General features: G+C 33.3%; 3 protein-coding genes across 3 annotated transcripts; all 3 read left to right on the top strand.

The window, feature by feature from the left end:
• The first annotated feature begins 571 nt into the window (after positions 1-571).
• LOC128182797 (sulfotransferase 1E1-like) lies at positions 572-5,732 on the top strand. Its single transcript, XM_052851547.1, has 6 exons — positions 572-1,092; positions 1,501-1,709; positions 2,135-2,264; positions 3,081-3,175; positions 3,443-3,626; positions 5,194-5,732. The coding sequence occupies exons 1-6, from the start codon at positions 618-620 to the stop codon at positions 5,322-5,324; spliced, it is 1,224 nt and encodes a 407-aa protein (XP_052707507.1). The 5' UTR covers positions 572-617; the 3' UTR covers positions 5,325-5,732.
• Positions 5,733-8,631: 2,899 nt separating this feature from the next.
• Positions 8,632-13,314, top strand: LOC128185529 (sulfotransferase 1E1-like; the record flags this gene model as incomplete). The annotated part of the gene is made up of 6 exons (XM_052855106.1): positions 8,632-8,674; positions 9,083-9,291; positions 9,717-9,846; positions 10,663-10,757; positions 11,025-11,208; positions 12,776-13,314. Coding segments are annotated over 6 exons (792 nt in total), but the record flags the coding sequence as incomplete, so codon positions are not given.
• Positions 13,315-15,710: 2,396 nt separating this feature from the next.
• Positions 15,711-18,391, top strand: LOC128185881 (uncharacterized). The gene is made up of 4 exons (XM_052855566.1): positions 15,711-15,754; positions 15,851-15,920; positions 16,344-16,446; positions 17,778-18,391. The coding sequence occupies exons 2-4, from the start codon at positions 15,900-15,902 to the stop codon at positions 18,092-18,094; spliced, it is 441 nt and encodes a 146-aa protein (XP_052711526.1). The 5' UTR covers positions 15,711-15,754; positions 15,851-15,899; the 3' UTR covers positions 18,095-18,391.
• The last annotated feature ends 556 nt before the right edge of the window (positions 18,392-18,947 follow it).

The following is an 18,947-nucleotide window of genomic DNA, read 5'->3' as shown; positions in this document are numbered from 1 at the left end:
TGGACATAGCAAAATTTGATGAAGTCCTCACAAAAATTGTTAACAAATCCTTGTAAAATTTTAAGGTAAAGACAAACCCCATTATAACGAAGTTATTGATATAGTGAACTGAATTTGAACCTCAAATTCATATGAACTTCTGATATGGCGAAGTAAATCAAATGGTCCCTACAGGAGTTCATTATAACCAAGTTTCACCGTAACTGCTATAGCTGCTGTCATTTTTTTACGTATCAGCCCTATTCTCTTTTGAGAAGTGGACAGGCATAGCCTATATCCACATCAGTGGATGTAGGCTATGCCTGTCCACTTCTCAAAAGAGAATACCCTATTCTCTTTTGAGAAGTGGACAGGCATAGCCTATATCCACATCAGTGGATGTAGGCTATGCCTGTCCACTTCTCAAAAGAGAATAGTATCAGCCCGTCTAGGAGTACTTTTAGTACTCTGATTGTATGCGTATCTCCTCCATAGACTATATAATTGGTACATTTTCAGGAAGACTATATTTTGGAATGCACATAAAACGTTATATATTCGTACACAACTGTTATACCGAATGTGTTAGGGTACAACTTACTAAATTCTGTGATGACAAAGTGAAAGTAGCGAGAAGGATGCTGTTCCCACGTGCTTTTGTTTTTCTTAAACCTTCGATGAATGCATGTCCCGTGAAAATGCAATTAATTTACTGTAAAAGAGTCATTAGTTGTGTTAAACCAAATCAACTTCGGTTTTACCATCGCTCAAACATTTCTTTCAAAGGCGCAGGGAAGCGCTCTCCAAATCGAGACGATTATGTGTTTCCAATGAGAGACGAACATTTCCGAAAGGGAGTTAAATGGGCAACATACGGGTCATTTGCCTTAGGACTGACAATCATTAGTGTTATATTTTACAAAAAAGTCATTCAAACAGTTTATCGGCGTGGCAAAGGCTTTATCGATATACAGGATAGAAATTGTAGCAAAAGCAACATGATTCTTTACAAAAACACTGTTCTACCTAATTTTGTGGAAGAGAAAGTAAAAAGTATTTCCGATTTTGAAGTTCGAGAGAATGATGTTTGGGTTGTTGGATATCCACGGTCAGGTACAGTATAATTAAATTGGACAAATAGTAGTGTCATACCCTTCAGATCAAGAATTTCCACTACGAATGATAACTGAATTAATGAAGTAGAATTGAAATATAATTCAATGTAGTATGCATATCTATCCATCACTTTGTAGCCCTATTGTATGTTGTGTAATTTGATTATTTGTACATGAAAAACAATATGGTGATTATTGTGTACATGTCCATAGTGGCATACGTACATTTAAATTGTGTGTATTTGAATGTATGATAAATCCATTTACTTTAAAATGTTCCTCTGAGTCAATAGAAAAGGACATCGAGTGCATTGTAAATACTGATTGCTAAACCCGACTATTTACATGTATGTATATTGTGTGCATGCAGATCTAGAGCATGACAAATTTGTGTTTGCTTCAATAGGAATGACATGGATTCAGGAGATCGTGTACTTGGTGCAAACACTTGATTTTGAGGGAAGTCGTTCAATAGATTGTGATGAAAGAATTCCTTACCTGGAGTTTCCTACCTCTACTTTGACTGACCTCTCGGAGAAGCCTTCTCCACGGATCATAAAGACACACCTACCCCTCAAACTGTTACCCACTCAGATACAGACAATACAGCCAAAGGTTCGGGGGTTTGAACAATATGTTAATTGACAGAGCAATAGTTACGATGAAACATTACCAAAACAACATGCTTTCAGAAAGAGTTTTTTCTTTGGTGTATTTGTTTTACATGTATATGCAAGTAGAACAACTTGAACATAAGAAGCAATGAAAAATAAAATATAACTGTTCAGAATCTGTTTACTTAATTTACAGGGAAACCTCTTTCAAAAAAATGCTTTGTTAAGAACCTCAAATTTATAGTTTTATGTATAAAATGACATGGGCAAATTAAACAGCTTAAAAATCAGTGGGATCCATGAAATTTGTTTTGGTAACTACATGTAGCATTTTACATAGAGACAAATTGAAATTTATGAATGTCATGGATTTATGTGATCAATAGTGCAGAAAATTATCTGTTTTATACACTGTATTTGATTTAGATGGTGTATATAACAAGAAACCCAAAGGATGTGGTGGTGTCGTATTTTCATCTTGTTTCCTCCATACAAAGCCTGACCAGATACAAAGGGAAGCTGGAGGATTTTGTGGACGCCTTTTTGGTGGACAGAGGTTTGCATTTAGTTAGATATACTGTAAACCAATTTTTATTTGCGGCGACTTTATCTTGCAATTAACTGCCGATAAACTGGTTCGCGCCGACTCATGTTCGAGACCAAGCCTTATCCAGACCTGTATTGTTATAAAAACTATAGACAAATGATTGGTTCGCGGCGAGAAATATTCGCGATGACAAGGCTCTCGCTAACCTCACGAAAATTTCTCGCACGGGAATAAAAGTTGGTTTACTGTAAGTCATTCCTTTATAAGCATGGTATGATGCTTGCTTCATGGATTTAATGTAATTTATAATACAAATTTTGTATGTTCATGAAAGCACTTTCTGTCTCTCAAAAGAAAACACACATTAACTCCGTTAATTTACCGTTATACAGAAATTCCTTTCAAACTTGTCAAATTTAAGAGTAAATTCTGGCACAAAATTGCTATTTAGGGTATGCTGCGAGTGTTTGCATTTCTATTACAATTTAGATTTGTTCATTGGAAACCTACAGTTTGTTCCTCCCTCCATCATGATTTAACATTCATTTCTGTGAATATTTTGCATATGGAATTAAATGGCCTCTTGGTGATGAAGATAGACACAAGGCAAATTAAATAAAGGATGGGTTTTAGACACTGACATTTATTATTTTTTTTTTACCAAATTAAAAGAAAAATAATTAGAGCAAAATTTTATACAAGTTTTACAAAGGAATGTTAGATCTCAAAATATTTTTTTATGGAATGCATTTAATATACATATATTACGAAAACATATTCCATCTTATCAAAAACTTCAATTAAAACAGAGGAAATAAATTTCAGTTCCATACAGTCCTTGGTCAACTCACGTATTGGAATTCTGGGAAATAAAAGACCAACCCAACGTATTGTTTCTGACATATGAGGACTTGCAAAAGGTATTTTAAGTCTTTTTTTTACTTGCCATGTGCATATATTGAAATGAAAAGTCATACTGTGTAGGAAATTACAGAAGAAATTGAAACGTATATGCAATTTCACAGGAACCAAAGATACATATATTTTCTGATAATTTCAAACTGTGAAAATTAGATTTGGGATTACTTTTATACATTAATGCTATATACTTGATAGACTCTTTTTAAAGTAGAACATACAAATATAATATACATTTTTTTATGTAATAATTATCTGAAAAATTTTAGGACTTAGAAGGAAGTATTAGAAAGGTAGCAGCATTTTTGGAGAAGGACCTGAAAAATGAAGATGTACAGAAAATTGTGAAACACTGCAGTTTTGATGAAATGAAGACTAACCCGTCTGTCAATCATCAATGGCTAACTGATCGCCAGTTCCAAGATCCAAAGAAGGCAGAGTTCTTAAGAAAAGGTAAGTAAATAAATGTACTTGTCAGACTTCACTAATCTGTATGGAGTAGTACGTGAGATCAATTGGTCTTGAACATTGGTGTCTCAACATGCTCAGAGGGACAGAGTTTTATAAAGAGTTGGCATTTCTTAAGTCTATCGGTATTCTCCAGTAGTAGGAAGAACTTATTTCAGTATCAAGATCGCAAATAATTAATACTTGTATTCTAAGCACAGTAACTGGTAGTCAATTGTTACGTAACTTATAAACTATTGAAAGAAATGGTAGTCAGTTGTTACGTAACTTATAAACTATTGAAAGAAATGGTAGTCAATTGTTACAATAACTTATTAACTATTGAAAGAAATGGTAGTCAATTGTTACAATAACTTATAAACTATTGAAAGAAATGGTAGTCAATTGTTACAATAACTTATAAACTATTAAAAGAAATGGTAGTAAATTGTCACAATAACTAATAAACTATTGTAAGAAATCATTTTTATGGTAGTCAATTGAAAGAAATCATTTTTTATGGTAGTCAATTGTTACATTAACTTATAAACTATTGAAAGAAATGGTAGTCAATTGTTACAATAACTTATAAACTATTAAAAGAAATCATTTTTTATGGTAGTCAATTGTTACATTAACTTATAAACTATTGAAAGAAATGGTAGTCAATTGTTACAATAACTTATAAACTATTAAAAGAAATAGACAGTTATGAAGTATGACTGCTATTGGCATGTCTACTATTACTTATTAGGTTAGTTACTGACTCACTACGGAAATATATTGGGTTGATCAATCTCATAGATGGCGAGGCGAAGCCGAGCCGTCTATGAGATTGATCAACCCAATATATTTCCGTAGTGAGTCAGTAACTAACCTAATAAGTGTTTTGTTTTCCCGAGGACTATCAAGCGACACATTTATTCACAAATAGCGATGATCTACGTAAAGCCATGTATACTGGTATACAATATGCCTAACATCTCGTCCAATTTAACTCATTTAAACTCTTCAAAATTTTCAATCTCACCTTTCAAATATTCTTTAAAAATCCTTGCTTCACCCATGTTTACTTACAATGTTTTGTTGCTATTCAATTTTAAATGTTTTTTCCCTTTCCTCTGCAAAGATTTGAGCAAATTTCGACGCTGCCATTTTGTTCTGCTCCAGACAAAACAATGTGACGTCAATATTCTAAGGGCAACTACTCTAATTTTAAAGAATTACAAAGGGCAACTACTCCAAATACTTTAAGAACTTACGGCATGCGGTTTATGTATTAAATACTATGAACTGTCGAAATGAGTAAGCGAAGCGTCGACCAATGACGACCATATTGCCTAATATTATTTCTCACAGAACAAATATAGAGATATATGAGGCAATCACGTGCTACGTTTAAACCAATGAAAATGTGACATTTCAGTCCAAGGGAAAACAAAATTGAATAGAAGGACAGAATATGAGCTATCAAAACTACATCAACATCTGTAGACAGATCATTGCATTGACACCCTACCAAATTATATTGTTTATTTATTATTTCTGTGACAGTGTTTGGTTTTATTTATAGGGAAAGTTGGTGACTGGAAAAATTTCCTCTCCAAGGAACAGGACGACAAGTTGAATGTAAAGATTGCCCTTAAACTCAAACATTCCGGACTGTTCTTCCATTACATGGAGGCTGAGCTCTCCAACTCCTAGCCCTGTGAGGGGATATACATGTAACTGTGATGATGGTGTACATTGTCCATGGTGAAGGACATAATAACAGGTACACAATGTGAAATAAAACAGAGGATGATTTACACTGTATATAGACAGAAAATTTCACTGGAGAGGGATGGCATTGACAATTACACAATATGTGGGTATGACAATGACCAAAGAACTTCATTATCAGTAAGTACCTGTACATGTGGCTTTATTTATTCGAGATTACATTGACAATTTTACAGTGTGTGGACATGTACGTTTGGACAGTGATTTATTCATTGGAGTTAGATGATGTTTGAGTAGACTGTGTGCTTTATTCTGTGATAAACTGGCATTTTTAAATGCAGTAAAGTATGTGTCAATGATTACCGGCATGTTTGTTTTAATTTACACAAATAGTTGTTGCATCAAAATTCCAGATAAGAGTTATTTTATTATAATTAAGCCAGTATATCTCTTTTTTGCTTGCACCTTTAATCTTGACCATATCCTTTGAATTGCTAGATAAGGATATCAGCCTGGGTGGCTTGTGGTAGGGCGCCTGACTAGTGAAGCAGGGGTCTAGGTTCAACTCCCTACCATTCACACATGTGTACTGATTTGTTTACATTTCTAGCAATGTACCAATATTAGATTAAGTACTGACTTATGATAAAGGAATAAGGAATCATTCTTCGAGTATTATGAGGTCATAAATTTGGTCAGGAATGGTCATATCCAATAAAACCCGAATGCCTTTATAATAGATGTGATCACGCTTCGACCGAAATTATCACCTCATAATATTCAGAGATATGATCTCAAGCAATTGTACTTTAAAATGTTAGAATATTGACATATCGATGTGATTTTCATTTTTTTTAGTTATGCAAACCCTACTTGCAACCCATCAGTACGTTGTTTTAATTTATTGGACTGTACAATACAAAATCGATTTATAGTGTTATCACAGACAAAGACCTTGAAAAATGTAAATATTAGTATATCCTGACATGGATGAATCTGTCTGTCATGGAGGTGAAAGAGAATTGAGGATAAAGGATTCCTTGGTCAGTTGGTTGTTCAGTGGTAGATTATAGACTGCGTTTGATTCCAGGTGCAGTCTCATTTTGATTGCTTCTTCTTTTCCACTTCGTTCACATGTATATCCCATTCATGTTAACATTAACTTTGTATTGAAAACTACTTCTTAAATTATATTATGTCATACATATATACAGACGGACCCTTCAATAGCGTACTTGTAATAGGGTTTAAAACTAGAGCAATGACATTTGCATGTATGGAGGTAAAGGACCGCATGAATGCACATAATTACATGAAAGGCAAAGCACGTGATTATGTGGTGTGTTCCCGTTTTGCACACATTTGATAATTGGGTATAGAACAATAGGTGTGAATTGTGTTGTGATAGCAATTATAGTCTGCTTTCGGTCAAAGATTTTACCTGGAGTTTTACCTGTGTTTCCTTAGTGCCTTTATGAAACAAGAAGAATATAGACATTTTGTTGGGTTTTAGGTCTAATAACTAATAAATATCATTTTTTTTTCATTTGATAAAATAAAGATAATGATATTTTTAGTCTTGTGACGTTGTGAAGATGATGGGGTACTTCGTGTCTTTTTTTACAACTTGTTTGCAAAAATATGTAAAACGCATGTTTATAATTTGTTGATTGGTATCAACAGAAAGAATATTGTGAAAGGAGACATATCTTTATCACAAAATATTTCAATCTTTGAAGTAGCGGCTTTGACAGTAAGTTCTTATGACATCACCGCTTTAGTATATATTGTGGGTCACTTTCTGATTTTTCAGATATAGTACTAAGCTAAAAACATGAAGCACAAACATTTCCGACAAAAATGATTATTTTGACATTGATTCGAAAAGTTCTTATGTTCCGGCAAAAATGATTATATTGACATTGATTCGATAGGTTCTTATGCTGTCATCGCTTAAGTATGTAATGCGGGTCACTTTCTGGTTTTTTCCAATCAGTGGCTAAATGCATGAAGCAAAAAAAAAATCCTACAAAAATAATGATTTTCATATTGATTCGATATACACATGTACTTCAATCTGAAGAAGGTTGAACAAGCATGAATTAGGTCCACATTTGATAGGTTTTGTGAAAATATATATAACAGTTTTTGAAGCATATAAAATTGCCTATTTATCATCATATATATCATCATACAATTTGTCTATTTTCTATAATTATTGAAGCAAAAGCATAAATGAAAAATATTTAGCAGCGTTTTCACTAGACATATTTCCTTCATTTATGTTGGCAAAAGCATTAATTGAATATTAAAATATATTTTCTCTTCAAACTTGTAACAAGTACTTCCTATAGACAGCAAGTTAATGCATTACATATCCAACATTTTTGCAATAATCTTTTTTGTTTAATGAAATTATTCATGACCAAATTGATATTTGAAATTAGATTCAAGAACATGAATGTCAATTTTTATGTAAATGTGCTTTTACGCAATTTATATTGTAACATAAAGTAAATGTAAATATCAATTAGAGTAGATGTTTTATATTTATTTTATTGTCGATTGCCCTCACAGGAACTGTGATATAGACTATAGCAATTAAGCAATTATCTCACCTGGTCAAATTCCCGTTTCGCACACATTTTTTCGATACCTAATTTTCAAATGTGTGCAAAACGGGAACAAACCGATTATGTGTTTACACAGCGTTTGGACAACTGCCAAAATTGTAACTACTAATTTTAACTTATTTTATTTTAATCAAGCCTGTGGGTTTTTCGTCACGATTGTAAGTGGTGAGATCCTGTCACATCCTGCCTGTAGTAAGGTGAATATAAACACTGCTGATTCATGTGTGTTTGTAAACAACTCTACTATATACGTAATGCAAGGGCTAAGCATGCTCACTCTCTGATCACTGCAGATCAAACGGCACGGCTACAGGTCTGTCTGTGTAACAGAACGCCAACAAGATGATGCGATCAACTCTCAAGGTACAGTTCTTATTTTTTTTTTTCAAAGCCGTGAATACTATCTATGTATTGGTATTTGTTATATAATGTACATTAATGATATTTTTACCTGTCGCGTGTGCATGTGTAATATTATAATTGTTAGATAATGTACATTGAGGGACGTTTATAATACTATGCTACCGTGATTGATTTGTGAATATTATTGAGTATGTAAATGTATAGTACATGTATATTTCATCATTAGGATGTACGTCATTTTATTTTACATGTGTATTGTTTACAAACAAAACGTATGCATCAGTCAGAAAGAAGTTCGAGAGAATGATGTTTGGGTTGTTGGATATCCACGGTCAGGTACAGTATAATTAAATTGGACAAATAGTAGTGTCATACCCTTCAGATCAAGAATTTCCACTACGAATGATAACTGAATTAATGAAGTAGAATTGAAATATAATTCAATGTAGTATGCATATCTATCCATCACTTTGTAGCCCTATTGTATGTTGTGTAATTTGATTATTTGTACATGAAAAACAATATGGTGATTATTGTGTACATGTCCATAGTGGCATACGTACATTTAAATTGTGTGTATTTGAATGTATGATAAATCCATTTACTTTAAAATGTTCCTCTGAGTCAATAGAAAAGGACATCGAGTGCATTGTAAATACTGATTGCTAAACCCGACTATTTACATGTATGTATATTGTGTGCATGCAGATCTAGAGCATGACAAATTTGTGTTTGCTTCAATAGGAATGACATGGATTCAGGAGATCGTGTACTTGGTGCAAACACTTGATTTTGAGGGAAGTCGTTCAATAGATTGTGATGAAAGAATTCCTTACCTGGAGTTTCCTACCTCTACTTTGACTGACCTCTCGGAGAAGCCTTCTCCACGGATCATAAAGACACACCTACCCCTCAAACTGTTACCCACTCAGATACAGACAATACAGCCAAAGGTTCGGGGGTTTGAACAATATGTTAATTGACAGAGCAATAGTTACGATGAAACATTACCAAAACAACATGCTTTCAGAAAGAGTTTTTTCTTTGGTGTATTTGTTTTACATGTATATGCAAGTAGAACAACTTGAACATAAGAAGCAATGAAAAATAAAATATAACTGTTCAGAATCTGTTTACTTAATTTACAGGGAAACCTCTTTCAAAAAAATGCTTTGTTAAGAACCTCAAATTTATAGTTTTATGTATAAAATGACATGGGCAAATTAAACAGCTTAAAAATCAGTGGGATCCATGAAATTTGTTTTGGTAACTACATGTAGCATTTTACATAGAGACAAATTGAAATTTATGAATGTCATGGATTTATGTGATCAATAGTGCAGAAAATTATCTGTTTTATACACTGTATTTGATTTAGATGGTGTATATAACAAGAAACCCAAAGGATGTGGTGGTGTCGTATTTTCATCTTGTTTCCTCCATACAAAGCCTGACCAGATACAAAGGGAAGCTGGAGGATTTTGTGGACGCCTTTTTGGTGGACAGAGGTTTGCATTTAGTTAGATATACTGTAAACCAATTTTTATTTGCGGCGACTTTATCTTGCAATTAACTGCCGATAAACTGGTTCGCGCCGACTCATGTTCGAGACCAAGCCTTATCCAGACCTGTATTGTTATAAAAACTATAGACAAATGATTGGTTCGCGGCGAGAAATATTCGCGATGACAAGGCTCTCGCTAACCTCACGAAAATTTCTCGCACGGGAATAAAAGTTGGTTTACTGTAAGTCATTCCTTTATAAGCATGGTATGATGCTTGCTTCATGGATTTAATGTAATTTATAATACAAATTTTGTATGTTCATGAAAGCACTTTCTGTCTCTCAAAAGAAAACACACATTAACTCCGTTAATTTACCGTTATACAGAAATTCCTTTCAAACTTGTCAAATTTAAGAGTAAATTCTGGCACAAAATTGCTATTTAGGGTATGCTGCGAGTGTTTGCATTTCTATTACAATTTAGATTTGTTCATTGGAAACCTACAGTTTGTTCCTCCCTCCATCATGATTTAACATTCATTTCTGTGAATATTTTGCATATGGAATTAAATGGCCTCTTGGTGATGAAGATAGACACAAGGCAAATTAAATAAAGGATGGGTTTTAGACACTGACATTTATTATTTTTTTTTTACCAAATTAAAAGAAAAATAATTAGAGCAAAATTTTATACAAGTTTTACAAAGGAATGTTAGATCTCAAAATATTTTTTTATGGAATGCATTTAATATACATATATTACGAAAACATATTCCATCTTATCAAAAACTTCAATTAAAACAGAGGAAATAAATTTCAGTTCCATACAGTCCTTGGTCAACTCACGTATTGGAATTCTGGGAAATAAAAGACCAACCCAACGTATTGTTTCTGACATATGAGGACTTGCAAAAGGTATTTTAAGTCTTTTTTTTACTTGCCATGTGCATATATTGAAATGAAAAGTCATACTGTGTAGGAAATTACAGAAGAAATTGAAACGTATATGCAATTTCACAGGAACCAAAGATACATATATTTTCTGATAATTTCAAACTGTGAAAATTAGATTTGGGATTACTTTTATACATTAATGCTATATACTTGATAGACTCTTTTTAAAGTAGAACATACAAATATAATATACATTTTTTTATGTAATAATTATCTGAAAAATTTTAGGACTTAGAAGGAAGTATTAGAAAGGTAGCAGCATTTTTGGAGAAGGACCTGAAAAATGAAGATGTACAGAAAATTGTGAAACACTGCAGTTTTGATGAAATGAAGACTAACCCGTCTGTCAATCATCAATGGCTAACTGATCGCCAGTTCCAAGATCCAAAGAAGGCAGAGTTCTTAAGAAAAGGTAAGTAAATAAATGTACTTGTCAGACTTCACTAATCTGTATGGAGTAGTACGTGAGATCAATTGGTCTTGAACATTGGTGTCTCAACATGCTCAGAGGGACAGAGTTTTATAAAGAGTTGGCATTTCTTAAGTCTATCGGTATTCTCCAGTAGTAGGAAGAACTTATTTCAGTATCAAGATCGCAAATAATTAATACTTGTATTCTAAGCACAGTAACTGGTAGTCAATTGTTACGTAACTTATAAACTATTGAAAGAAATGGTAGTCAGTTGTTACGTAACTTATAAACTATTGAAAGAAATGGTAGTCAATTGTTACAATAACTTATTAACTATTGAAAGAAATGGTAGTCAATTGTTACAATAACTTATAAACTATTGAAAGAAATGGTAGTCAATTGTTACAATAACTTATAAACTATTAAAAGAAATGGTAGTAAATTGTCACAATAACTAATAAACTATTGAAAGAAATCATTTTTATGGTAGTCAATTGAAAGAAATCATTTTTTATGGTAGTCAATTGTTACATTAACTTATAAACTATTGAAAGAAATGGTAGTCAATTGTTACAATAACTTATAAACTATTAAAAGAAATCATTTTTTATGGTAGTCAATTGTTACATTAACTTATAAACTATTGAAAGAAATGGTAGTCAATTGTTACAATAACTTATAAACTATTAAAAGAAATAGACAGTTATGAAGTATGACTGCTATTGGCATGTCTACTATTACTTATTAGGTTAGTTACTGACTCACTACGGAAATATATTGGGTTGATCAATCTCATAGATGGCGAGGCGAAGCCGAGCCGTCTATGAGATTGATCAACCCAATATATTTCCGTAGTGAGTCAGTAACTAACCTAATAAGTGTTTTGTTTTCCCGAGGACTATCAAGCGACACATTTATTCACAAATAGCGATGATCTACGTAAAGCCATGTATACTGGTATACAATATGCCTAACATCTCGTCCAATTTAACTCATTTAAACTCTTCAAAATTTTCAATCTCACCTTTCAAATATTCTTTAAAAATCCTTGCTTCACCCATGTTTACTTACAATGTTTTGTTGCTATTCAATTTTAAATGTTTTTTCCCTTTCCTCTGCAAAGATTTGAGCAAATTTCGACGCTGCCATTTTGTTCTGCTCCAGACAAAACAATGTGACGTCAATATTCTAAGGGCAACTACTCTAATTTTAAAGAATTACAAAGGGCAACTACTCCAAATACTTTAAGAACTTACGGCATGCGGTTTATGTATTAAATACTATGAACTGTCGAAATGAGTAAGCGAAGCGTCGACCAATGACGACCATATTGCCTAATATTATTTCTCACAGAACAAATATAGAGATATATGAGGCAATCACGTGCTACGTTTAAACCAATGAAAATGTGACATTTCAGTCCAAGGGAAAACAAAATTGAATAGAAGGACAGAATATGAGCTATCAAAACTACATCAACATCTGTAGACAGATCATTGCATTGACACCCTACCAAATTATATTGTTTATTTATTATTTCTGTGACAGTGTTTGGTTTTATTTATAGGGAAAGTTGGTGACTGGAAAAATTTCCTCTCCAAGGAACAGGACGACAAGTTGAATGTAAAGATTGCCCTTAAACTCAAACATTCCGGACTGTTCTTCCATTACATGGAGGCTGAGCTCTCCAACTCCTAGCCCTGTGAGGGGATATACATGTAACTGTGATGATGGTGTACATTGTCCATGGTGAAGGACATAATAACAGGTACACAATGTGAAATAAAACAGAGGATGATTTACACTGTATATAGACAGAAAATTTCACTGGAGAGGGATGGCATTGACAATTACACAATATGTGGGTATGACAATGACCAAAGAACTTCATTATCAGTAAGTACCTGTACATGTGGCTTTATTTATTCGAGATTACATTGACAATTTTACAGTGTGTGGACATGTACGTTTGGACAGTGATTTATTCATTGGAGTTAGATGATGTTTGAGTAGACTGTGTGCTTTATTCTGTGATAAACTGGCATTTTTAAATGCAGTAAAGTATGTGTCAATGATTACCGGCATGTTTGTTTTAATTTACACAAATAGTTGTTGCATCAAAATTCCAGATAAGAGTTATTTTATTATAATTAAGCCAGTATATCTCTTTTTTGCTTGCACCTTTAATCTTGACCATATCCTTTGAATTGCTAGATAAGGATATCAGCCTGGGTGGCTTGTGGTAGGGCGCCTGACTAGTGAAGCAGGGGTCTAGGTTCAACTCCCTACCATTCACACATGTGTACTGATTTGTTTACATTTCTAGCAATGTACCAATATTAGATTAAGTACTGACTTATGATAAAGGAATAAGGAATCATTCTTCGAGTATTATGAGGTCATAAATTTGGTCAGGAATGGTCATATCCAATAAAACCCGAATGCCTTTATAATAGATGTGATCACGCTTCGACCGAAATTATCACCTCATAATATTCAGAGATATGATCTCAAGCAATTGTACTTTAAAATGTTAGAATATTGACATATCGATGTGATTTTCATTTTTTTTAGTTATGCAAACCCTACTTGCAACCCATCAGTACGTTGTTTTAATTTATTGGACTGTACAATACAAAATCGATTTATAGTGTTATCACAGACAAAGACCTTGAAAAATGTAAATATTAGTATATCCTGACATGGATGAATCTGTCTGTCATGGAGGTGAAAGAGAATTGAGGATAAAGGATTCCTTGGTCAGTTGGTTGTTCAGTGGTAGATTATAGACTGCGTTTGATTCCAGGTGCAGTCTCATTTTGATTGCTTCTTCTTTTCCACTTCGTTCACATGTATATCCCATTCATGTTAACATTAACTTTGTATTGAAAACTACTTCTTAAATTATATTATGTCATACATATATACAGACGGACCCTTCAATAGCGTACTTGTAATAGGGTTTAAAACTAGAGCAATGACATTTGCATGTATGGAGGTAAAGGACCGCATGAATGCACATAATTACATGAAAGGCAAAGCACGTGATTATGTGGTGTGTTCCCGTTTTGCACACATTTGATAATTGGGTATAGAACAATAGGTGTGAATTGTGTTGTGATAGCAATTATAGTCTGCTTTCGGTCAAAGATTTTACCTGGAGTTTTACCTGTGTTTCCTTAGTGCCTTTATGAAACAAGAAGAATATAGACATTTTGTTGGGTTTTAGGTCTAATAACTAATAAATATCATTTTTTTTTCATTTGATAAAATAAAGATAATGATATTTTTAGTCTTGTGACGTTGTGAAGATGATGGGGTACTTCGTGTCTTTTTTTACAACTTGTTTGCAAAAATATGTAAAACGCATGTTTATAATTTGTTGATTGGTATCAACAGAAAGAATATTGTGAAAGGAGACATATCTTTATCACAAAATATTTCAATCTTTGAAGTAGCGGCTTTGACAGTAAGTTCTTATGACATCACCGCTTTAGTATATATTGTGGGTCACTTTCTGATTTTTCAGATATAGTACTAAGCTAAAAACATGAAGCACAAACATTTCCGACAAAAATGATTATTTTGACATTGATTCGAAAAGTTCTTATGTTCCGGCAAAAATGATTATATTGACATTGATTCGATAGGTTCTTATGCTGTCATCGCTTAAGTATGTAATGCGGGTCACTTTCTGGTTTTTTCCAATCAGTGGCTAAATGCATGAAGCAAAAAAAAAATCCTACAAAAATAATGATTTTCATATTGATTCGATATACACATGTACTTCAATCTGAAGAAGGTTGAACAAGCATGAATTAGGTCCACATTTGATAGGTTTTGTGAAAATATATATAACAGTTTTTGAAGCATATAAAATTGCCTATTTATCATCATATATATCATCATACAATTTGTCTATTTTCTATAATTATTGAAGCAAAAGCATAAATGAAAAATATTTAGCAGCGTTTTCACTAGACATATTTCCTTCATTTATGTTGGCAAAAGCATTAATTGAATATTAAAATATATTTTCTCTTCAAACTTGTAACAAGTACTTCCTATAGACAGCAAGTTAATGCATTACATATCCAACATTTTTGCAATAATCTTTTTTGTTTAATGAAATTATTCATGACCAAATTGATATTTGAAATTAGATTCAAGAACATGAATGTCAATTTTTATGTAAATGTGCTTTTACGCAATTTATATTGTAACATAAAGTAAATGTAAATATCAATTAGAGTAGATGTTTTATATTTATTTTATTGTCGATTGCCCTCACAGGAACTGTGATATAGACTATAGCAATTAAGCAATTATCTCACCTGGTCAAATTCCCGTTTCGCACACATTTTTTCGATACCTAATTTTCAAATGTGTGCAAAACGGGAACAAACCGATTATGTGTTTACACAGCGTTTGGACAACTGCCAAAATTGTAACTACTAATTTTAACTTATTTTATTTTAATCAAGCCTGTGGGTTTTTCGTCACGATTGTAAGTGGTGAGATCCTGTCACATCCTGCCTGTAGTAAGGTGAATATAAACACTGCTGATTCATGTGTGTTTGTAAACAACTCTACTATATACGTAATGCAAGGGCTAAGCATGCTCACTCTCTGATCACTGCAGATCAAACGGCACGGCTACAGGTCTGTCTGTGTAACAGAACGCCAACAAGATGATGCGATCAACTCTCAAGGTACAGTTCTTATTTTTTTTTTTCAAAGCCGTGAATACTATCTATGTATTGGTATTTGTTATATAATGTACATTAATGATATTTTTACCTGTCGCGTGTGCATGTGTAATATTATAATTGTTAGATAATGTACATTGAGGGACGTTTATAATACTATGCTACCGTGATTGATTTGTGAATATTATTGAGTATGTAAATGTATAGTACATGTATATTTCATCATTAGGATGTACGTCATTTTATTTTACATGTGTATTGTTTACAAACAAAACGTATGCATCAGTCAGAAAGAAGGACAAGGGCATGTTATTGATATTGCGTGCGCTATTTATAGCAGCATGTTACATGTAAAGTAAACGATCAGCAGATGTGTTTGTGTAATAAAATACATGGATATACTTATTGTATCTACAATATAAACAGGTAATAGCCAGCAGATTCGCCCTCTCTCCCCTCCCGGTGACACGGGACATCCTGGGATGTTCTATATATACCGGCAAAAAATCCTTCTACTGGAATGCAGTGGGTGAGTTATTGAACTTTTGCTCCTTTCTTTTCATACAACGCGAAAAAATATTCCGACGATGAAATCGGAATCCTTAAAAAGTCTTACGGTAACCTTATAATTATTGCCATTAATAGACACACAAATGATGTTTAAAATATCTCATTAATTAAAGAGATTCTTTGACGTTACAGATATTTTAATAAATTTGTTTTTGAAAATTATGCGGTGATCATGATGGCCGAGGAGTGATCCAATACAACAAAGCCCGAATGGCTTTGTGATAGATTTGACCACGCCCCTAACCGTAATAATCACCTGATAATATTTGATAACAAGAAAGATTTCTTATTATTTTTCAGCATTGATTACTTAACGTTATTTTCTTCGTAAATTATGAAAACCCAGCTTGCACACCAACAGTGCGTCGTTTGCGTCATCGATGTCATAATCCAATTGAATATACGTAAAAGATATGATTCGCAGTGTTATCACAGATTAAGGCAATGGATAGAAAATGTAAATTTTAAAGAAAAAGTCTCATAACTGTAATTACGATGTATGCATACAAATTGAGCAAAGCGCGTTAGCGCCTTATGAAAAATTTGTTTGCACAAACTGTTGCAGTTATCAGACTATATCGTTGAAAAAAAAATTAGGATTTAATGCTTATACATGTATTTATATTTTTTAAAGTTCTTGCCTTGCCTGCAAATGTGAATTCTGTGTTATCATATGATCTGATAAGTTCAGATTAGTGAAATAGCCACTGTAACAGCCACAAACGTCAACTTTGATTTTCGCTTGTGACGTAGCACTTTAAGGTACTTCACTACACCTAGACTTATACTTTTTAAGACACTACGTCACAAGATAGCGATTTAAATGTTTTGTTAAACTGTTTCTATCAATCGATTCAGATGTATATCGTCGTAGCTCAGTGGTTAAAGTATCAGGCCTGTGAACCGCAGATCATGAGTTCGAAAACGCCTGGGCTTTTGTTTATGTTTACTGAATGAAATTTTTGAAAATATCATTTTTTATCCAAAATTGCACATCTTTTCGCCTATTTGACATATATACTTCTTATCCATCATGCTTTCTATCATTTGACGTGTTGAGTTTGTGTTATAAAGGAGATTTTATTATTTTTTTTTCACTGCAAATTTGACAATCCATTTTAACGAATAAGATATTTCATTTAACAACTTAATAATATGATATAATGGAATCGTTATTTGTTTTAACGGGAAATGAATTATATGTTATAACAAATTGGAAAAAGAATCTGCCGAACCCGAATACGTATACTGCGTCTGATAAAGATACATGTTCTTTTTTTTTAATAACAGGCCAAGTTCCGGACTCTAAAACCCCAGTGTACTGTATGCAGTTCGACGTTTCGGACCTAGAGGAGCATGACGTCACTAGCTTTACAACCACTCTACAGAACGATGTGTCCAGCCTGAAGCCGGACATTGTGTACATCCAGCAGACGAAACAGAGCGTTCCCCTGGAGGAGATCGGGCTCAGGATGAAGGGATTGGGTTACGAAGGATACGAACAGAGGGTCACGCCAGAACTTAAACAGGCTACCTATTTCCGGTCCAATCTCCTTCGCGGTTTATACGGTAGCCCGGTAGTCACAAACGCGGCAACGACTGGATGAAACAAAATACACGATTGGTCCGAATTTCGCTTTGCGTTCTCTTTTGGAACTCCAGTGGTCCATTTCAAGCGACTTCACGAATTCGTCCGTGCCGATCACTATAGATTATTATATGACATGACGTATTTGAACTTCTACGTGTACAGTTACAGTTTTTCGAAACAACTCGACAATTGATACACTTTCGGGATGTGTACAGTGTACCACCGACTCAAAGACATCGCGTACTTCACGTACACCATTTTCCTTTTTCCACAGTTTTGTAAATATTGTTTAAATAAACTTTGCAAAAACCAATATTCAAATTATCATCGCACTAACAGCTAGGGTGTCAATTTGCGTGATTAGTGAATTAAGGTGGTATTGGGCACTGGTAGTGCTGACCAAATACAATAAAATGGCTAATATTAGGATTAAGGAATCATTTTTTGAGTATTATAAGGCGATAGTTTTGGTTGGGGAGTGGTCAAATCCAATAAAGCTCGAAGGGCTTTATGATAGATTTGATCACACCCGACCGAAATTGATACCTCATGACATACAAAGAATGATTCCATATTAGTTATATTTCAATAATTTTCAGCAATTAAATATTAGATAACTGACATATTGATGTGATTTTCATATCTTTCAATTATGCAAACCCCGCTTGCGCTCCAACAATACGTCATTTGAATGAGGTTTATCCAATGCACGATGTTTCATCGATATTGTCGACATTGCAATGTTGGCCAACATCGAGTCGACATTGTGTTAATATCATATTAGCGTAATTATTAAATTTGCATTTGCAGCGTACCATATATATCTTGTGTACATTTTCGATATAGCAATGTTGACCAACATCGAGTCA

This window comes from Crassostrea angulata, chromosome 5, assembly GCF_025612915.1.
Source record: "Crassostrea angulata isolate pt1a10 chromosome 5, ASM2561291v2, whole genome shotgun sequence".
Classification (NCBI taxonomy): Eukaryota; Metazoa; Mollusca; class Bivalvia; order Ostreida; family Ostreidae; genus Magallana; species Magallana angulata.
The sequence above is the reverse complement of the archived record's forward strand: the minus strand, read 5'-3'. Positions and strand labels throughout refer to the sequence as shown.